The 7,355-nt window shown below is 38.5% G+C and overlaps 1 protein-coding gene and 1 long non-coding RNA gene across 2 annotated transcripts; one reads left to right on the top strand and one right to left on the bottom strand.

Moving 5' to 3' along the window:
* The first annotated feature begins 818 nt into the window (after positions 1–818).
* Positions 819–2,202, top strand: LOC124164984. Its single transcript, XM_046542222.1, has 2 exons — positions 819–1,778; positions 1,863–2,202. The coding sequence occupies exons 1-2, from the start codon at positions 1,693–1,695 to the stop codon at positions 2,200–2,202; spliced, it is 426 nt and encodes a 141-aa protein (XP_046398178.1). The 5' UTR covers positions 819–1,692.
* A 2,668-nt stretch (positions 2,203–4,870) lies between these two features.
* On the bottom strand, positions 4,871–5,590 carry LOC124166121. The gene is made up of 3 exons (XR_006866405.1): positions 5,362–5,590; positions 5,020–5,277; positions 4,871–4,934 (listed from the first exon to the last, which is right to left on the bottom strand). It is a non-coding gene; the product is annotated as an uncharacterized LOC124166121 (long non-coding RNA).
* Between the last annotated feature and the right edge of the window lie 1,765 nt (positions 5,591–7,355).

Genomic DNA, 7,355 nt, shown 5'->3' with positions numbered 1-7,355 from the left:
TGGATCCATGTAGTGTTGTCGAAATGACAGCTATACCAATTTTAGACAAGCACAATGAATTACTCTTTGATGAGGATGGAGTGGTATTTTTCGTTATGGTTGGCTATATAGTGATTTATGAAAATGATTTTTTGCCACTACTGACAATTAAAATTATGACTTTGAATAGCTTAATGACTTTCACATCATCAACCTTTTCAATGAAATGCATTGATACCCCGTTAGTTCGATTAATGAAAGTTAATTAATCTTTCTGCAGTATTGAACGAGCTTTTCATTATTTTCTAACATGATTTCTACGAAATAGACGGTCGTTTACGAGGATGAAAATACTATCTCAGATTCTTGAAAGAGTTACTCTTGGGAATGCAGAGGCAAAACTTATGTTGTATATCAACCCTGAGGCCATTGAACCAACGAACCACTTGGACCAATTTGTATGGAATTAGGCAGACACAAATACTCTTTCATTCATATGTTCAGGAGGTATGCAGGAAATGCCAAACGCAAAAATATTCGGACAATACCTTCCAAATGACCAAATTGTCTTTGGTCATTACACCTAGGAATTTTACGGACCTCTTCGTGTTGCCGAAAAATACGAACGAGATTAGCAAAATTGTTAGTTCCAATTGCAATAGTCACGAATCCTTTTAAATTCAGTAAAGCAAGATCAATTCCTCGAGTACCTTGGTACGACGGCGGTTTAAACAATGGATCAGTGTTCGATATATTTTCCATTAAATTAAGTGCATCTTCTCCAATCGCTAAAGCGATAACAGCTTTTCCAAGTTAGTTTGCATTGAATTCAACTAGGCTTGACAAAATGACAGCAACTGCTATTTTAGATGGGCGCGATGAGTTACTCATCGACGAGGATGGAATGATGTCTTTTGTTATGGAAGGTACCTATCATATTGGAAATAATCTATCAGTGATTTTTCATTTAAATTACTACCTGTGATTAATGAGTTATTAATTTCCACATGGAACCTTATGCAATATTACACTGTCTTCTATATTATATTGCATTGCTATCACCATAGGCTAATTTAGAGGAGGGGAAGTAATGTCCACTCTTGGTTATCCCTGTAGAAATCATGAATTTGCATTCATTTTTATCTTTTCCCTGTTAAGAGTGTAGGCCTTAATTATTTTCCACCATATACTTCCATTTAATAGACGGTTCCACCGTGATTAAAATAATGGCAAAGTCAATTGATAGAAACAAGGAGTTCGTGACGTGCAATCTGGGGAATCAAGTGGTTAAACTTGTCATTCCCCAAAAACTTGATGCCATAGTTCAACCGGTTCAACCTGCACTTATCAACCAGGCTGATCAGTTTGTGTGGGATGAAGCTGCAACAAAACTTTTTTTTGAATCCTATTTCGTAAATAAAAATAAATCTGGCAAATGTTTTGTACAAAAAAAATTATTTGAGTTAATAGTATCTGACATGAAATCACACGGATATAACGTCACTGGAATTCAAGTAAGCAATAAGTACAAATCACTAGAAAGGGCTTATAAAATGCATGTATCCACCAATAAAACAGGAAGAGGGCGAAGGGTCCTTCACTATGAAACGTAAGTAGCTTTTTCCACTCTGATCCTTAGATCCTTCAATTATTCTCTATTGCAGCTTAAATAAATAAGGCTATGCAAATTTTTCCCACAGAGAAATCACACAAATGTTTGGAAGGAAACATAATATTATTCCAAAGGTGTTGTCAGGTCGACATGGCCTAATTGCTAACACCACAGTGTCTCCACCAAAGTCAGTATATTTGGTTTACATTTCAATGAATGGAAAGGTAAATGTTGAGGGAAATAATAACTGCTGAGCATTTTTTTAATGTAGTGCTGTAATTGTGAATTCTGATGATGTGGATCCCAGCCCATCTACTTCAGAAGGGCACAGGGTGCAAGAATTAGTCACACCCAGTGGAACAGGTGCAGGGCGGCCAAAAGATGCACCCATAAAGAAACGAGATGGGAAGATGGCAATGGCTTTGAAAGCCCTCAAAGAGGAGGTAGCCAGGCAGGCTGAGGAGCAAAGGCAGAGAGACATGTTAATGCTCGCAGAAATAAAAAAGAGCAACGAGCTAAAAGAAAAAGCAAATGCACTAAGGGCAGAGAAGAATCAGCTGCTATCTAAGCAAGTCATTTTGCTACAGCACCTACTCAATAAAGACATTTAATGTTGTTTTTCTTTCTTTTATTGTATTTCTCTCTCTGTCATTTCATGATGAATATCATGACAGAGTCGAAACCTAGCTATAGGAGTGATTCCTGGCTTCCTTCACTGGTATAAGGCTCAACCATGTGGAAGTTAATACTCGAAAATTAAAAGGAGACTTCATTGATTTCCACTGATTTATTTCGCCTGTACGACATGTTTCATTATCAATTACTTGATAATGACCTCTATGGTTCGAAACATGCCATACAGGCGAACCCTGATAAAAATAAACTCCTCCATTGAGGAGAGGTCTACCCTCCATTGAGGGTAAGGGTCAGCAAGGGTACACGAAGGGTATTTTAGAACATTGGTGGGTACGCCCTCTCCTTCCTGGAGTGTACGGGAAGGGTTTGGCCAGCCTCAATGAAGGGTACAGGAAGGGTGGGACTAATATAAAAACTACAAATCCATAAATTAGCATAAAAATTAAAAAAATCGCTAATCAACTAAATTAAACGAATGGGGATGAGTTGCAACAGTGATTTCTAAAGTTATAGGGCAGAAAAAAACTAGCTCTCACGTGGTCCTGAACCCTGGACCTGCCTCTTGATGGGTTATGAGCTAGAGATTTAACATTCTCAGCTATTTTTTTTTTTTAATTCCAAACTTTTTATTACAATCACTTCAGATACATACATTTCAGTTTCATTAAAGCCTCCATTTAAAAAACATAAGCCAAAAGGAAAAAAACATAATTCGAGGCACTTAGTGGAAGATGTTTCTCAATGGAAGTTATAGTACAAAATCTTAACGATGACTACTAATTTCCGGGTTCTCCAGCCGCGTCTGTCGTTTATGGTTGACTACAGTTTCGGAAGCCATCCTGCTTCCGTTTTCAGGTCGAAGGTGAGAAAATCTTAAGATGAGATTCGCACCTGGGCCTATGGGGAAGAAAGCTGTGACTTTTTTTTACCACACCTATTTCGTTTCAGAAAATAAGATCGGCATTCAAATACCGAACATCACTCTCACGATGTCTCATAGCCAGCCATATAAATAGGCTGCATCCTAAAAATGTGAATGAAAGAACTTCTAAATGAGCTTTTTTTCATACAATTATAGAAGCTATTGTGTGCAGTGGCGTAGTCAGGAATTTCGTTTGGGGGGGGGGGGTCCAAAACCAGGTGGGGAAAGTTTTGAAAAACAGGATAGTAAGTATTGGGTTTCAACTTATTCAAACACTTTTCATAATCGAAAAAAACTTCAATAGTCAATTAAATATTTTTTTAAATTCATTATTTTACAATATTTTGATTTCTTTTATGAAGGAAAATGATGGTGTTTTTATATTTCGGGGGAGCGGAGGGTCCGAACCCCCCGGATCCCACCCCTGACTACGCCACTGAATTTGTATATTATTGTTTCCCGTAAGGAAATTTTAAAGATTAGTTGTGTAGCCCGTCTACCTTTGCTTTCAAAGACTGCTTACGTTCTTGCACAGACCTCAATACTCTTTAGCAGGTGAAAGTAGCTGAGGAGACACTTTCAGGATATGTTTTCCTCAGTTATAAATGCTAAGTCCCAAGGAAGGGTACACGAAGGATTTTTCTACCCTTCCCTTACCCTTAATGGTGGGTAGAGGAAGGGTTGACGGATGGTAAGGGAAGGAGTTCCAAGTAAGGGTACACGAAGGATTTTTCTACCATTCCCTTACCCTTAATGGTGGGTAGGGCGTGGGTTGTGCAAGGGCAACTACCCACCATGAAGGCTACTATACCCTTCCTTTGCCCACCATGGTGGAGTTTATTTTTATTAGGGAAATAAATCAATGGAAATTGATGAAGTATCCTTTTAATTTTCAAACGATTCCTGCCCTTCCCCACCATCTATGGAGATGTAAAAAAATTCTTCTTTTTGATCCATTCAGCTGGAATTACTGTTTAAAAATTTGCGCCCCTCATTGCCAACTGTCTGCAAATTTCGTCTCGAAGAATTCTCCCCCCCTCAGCATCAATTGGATCTCCATAATTATCAACGACTTCATCTGCATCTGGCCGGTTCTGAAGGGCTTCTGCATCCCTATCTGGATGATCCTCTAGCAGAGGCTCATGAAACCCATCCAAATCTTCAACATCTGCAATGTTGTGTAAAATGAAGCATGCATGGATGGTCTTGACCAGCTCTACCATGTCCCTCCCTTTCAGATGGTAAAGTTGCCTGAACCTCTGCTTCAACCATCCAAACGCATGTTCAACAGTTATTCGCACACTGCTATGTATAAAATTAAAATTTCTTTGAGCTCTTGTTTGATGGCCATTATCCCTGTAGGGTGTTATCATAAACTGGGAGCATGGATATGCACTATCACCCAGTAAGTAACCCAGACCTGAAAGATTTAAGGAGCACCTAGTAGGATTTTGAAGTCATATTTCCAAGCAAACATTATGTAAAGAAAAGATTATACAACATGATATCAGGAAAAGCCAATGCAGCAGTTAAGATTAGTATTGAATCAAAATTTCAACGGAAACAAACCTTGGCAGTAATTGGGAAGCTCTGGATATATGGAGCTATTCTTAAAAACTCTGGCGTCATGTACAGACCCAGGATAGCCAACAAAAACATCAGTAAACTTGCCCTTTTCATTAACTATAGCCTGAGTCTGTATAGAAAAGTACTTCTTTCTGTTAATGTAGGATTCCGGATCTTCCACCGGCTTATCAATTCGGAAATGTGTTCCATCTATCAAACCTATGTATTGAATGAAAATTTTAATGCTGTTCTCATTAGATGCAGCACGTAAATGCATTAGGTTTTTAATATTATAATTCATTACCAATTACGTCAGGGAAGCCTTTTCCCTCTAAAAAATGACGCTTGGTGGCATTTTTCTCTTCGTTCGAAGGCTCCTTCATTAGAATTGGAGCCATGCCCAAAATGAAGTTATTTATTCGTTTAATAATACAATTAAGTGTGCTGAGGCTAACATTGAAACGGTCTGCGACATCTCGGTAGCCAGCAGCCTCGTGACCGACGAACCACAAATAAGCTAAAACATGCTTCTGGGCACTCACTGGTTCAAAACCTCCATGGCCTGCGAAAAAAACTAAGAGTATATTGACAACATTCTACACTCAGTGGAAGAACTAATATTAACATATTAAGTATGAGATCGTACCGTGTAAATTCAAATATTCTTCAGACGCTTGAAATTTAGCGATCAAATCACGTACAGTGCCCTTCTTCAGCCTAAAGTGCATTATAAATTCCCTATCACTGTATTGAGGAATTACCTCCTCCACATATTGGGGAATAGTAGTTCTCTGTTCAGGTTCCACAGCATTAAGAACAACGTTCAATGCTTGTACGTTACCTATAATAGAAGTAATAGTAAGCAGAAGATGGTTTTTAATCATGTCAAGTACGTATTTTATTGAATTTGAAAATATAAAAATTTACGGAAATTCCACTAAATTCACCGCACTGCCACCGTATTTGTAAAAATAGAGATATTAAAATTCACAAAAGTGGGAACGAGATTGCTAAATTAAAACTTTTAGAGCCCATTGCTTAGACTTGATCGGCAGTTCATGGATCGTAGCTACGAAATGGCACACACTTCAACACATGGATACCACAGTCATCAGAAGTAATTTAAACTATTGTTATATACAATTTATCATAACTGCAAACATTACTTTGTAATAATTTACAAGAAAGATGAGATATTATCGAAATAATACATTCAAAACGGAAGGCACTATTCGTTCCACAACAAACATATGTATATAAATAAATAAACATGGATCAATCCGGGCTAATTACAGCTGAGTATCGCAATATCTCATCACCTCTAACACGCGGCCTCATTAATTCAGGGATGATATCGTTATCTTCATCAGAAGAATCATCTATTGCTCCCTCCAGGATATTCCTCAACATCAATTCACGCGCCATATTTGACACTCGGCCGTTCGCTTCGCAATAATGTTCTCTCTTGCACCTTCCGGTTTCTTTCTTGCACCTTCAGGTTCAAGAAAGTGCAGAAGTGGCAGCGACGCGAACAAAGCTTTAGTAACGTGGTCCGGCCATTGTTGTGGAACTTGGTATGCCTTTTAAAGCTTTGGGTTGCATTGTTTGTTCTTCTTGGTGACTCTACACCTGTAAAATGAACTTTTTATTCATTACTGTATCTTAAATGGTTATACGATAATACATGTCTGCTCTGGTGACCACCAGTGTTTTGTGTTACCAACGTAATGCAATAAAATGTCTCGTGGCGAAATTATTCAACGCAAGTTTGTTTCATCGAACGCCCTGCGCATTGCACTTACCAAAAACTTCAAATGCTCCAGTACTACAGGACACCTCTAGTACTTAATGATATTTTCAGTACATGATGCCTTTCTTCTTTTGTCGGAGTAGAAAACCGTTGGGAACTCAGGCACCGAAATATTTCTCCCGGGCATTGAAAATAACTCTGCCTTTTTCGACGCACATTGTTCATGATTTGTTCCGGCATGCTGGTAAAACGCAACATATGCTTAAAATCAATAATTGATTCATGAAATCTTTTTACCATGCGTATTCGTTTTCACCCTAATTCGCAATCATTCATTAATATTGCCAAAATCTTTCTACCTTCTAGAGAGAATGACTACATAATCCGAAACGAAAAAATCAGTATTAAGCAGTAGGGTAGTTTCCTTCATCAAAGAAAACGGAATTCATGGATTGCGATTCCTTACGCGCCATTAGTGTATTAATAATATACAAATTATTTGGTTTTAGAAATACCGGTTTAGACGAATGGCAACGGTCAATTTTAACCTCACTTGAAAAAGGCCAGATTGGCGCCCATACGATTCCACTCCACGTGACGTCACAGGGACCTAGTTTCTATATGAGTAGATAGGAGTTTTACGTTGCCTGAGATTAATAATGCATGCATGAGGCATAGAGCTCAGGGAAACATCTCTTAATAATCACACATTAAAATTACCAAAGTTCGGAAAGTTTCCTTCGTTTGATAGGGGAATAATAATCCTTATTTAAGCCAAGCGCTACCTGCTAGCAAGGTACTCAGCTTCCTGCTTGCAGCCTGCGTCGTATCAGCGCTCAAGCCTCGCCCCAAGGTCACCTCACACGCCGACAGTTGGAACCAGAAATACG

This window comes from Ischnura elegans, chromosome 9, assembly GCF_921293095.1.
Source record: "Ischnura elegans chromosome 9, ioIscEleg1.1, whole genome shotgun sequence".
Lineage (NCBI taxonomy): Eukaryota > Metazoa > Arthropoda > Insecta > Odonata > Coenagrionidae > Ischnura > Ischnura elegans.
The sequence above is the reverse complement of the archived record's forward strand: the minus strand, read 5'-3'. Positions and strand labels throughout refer to the sequence as shown.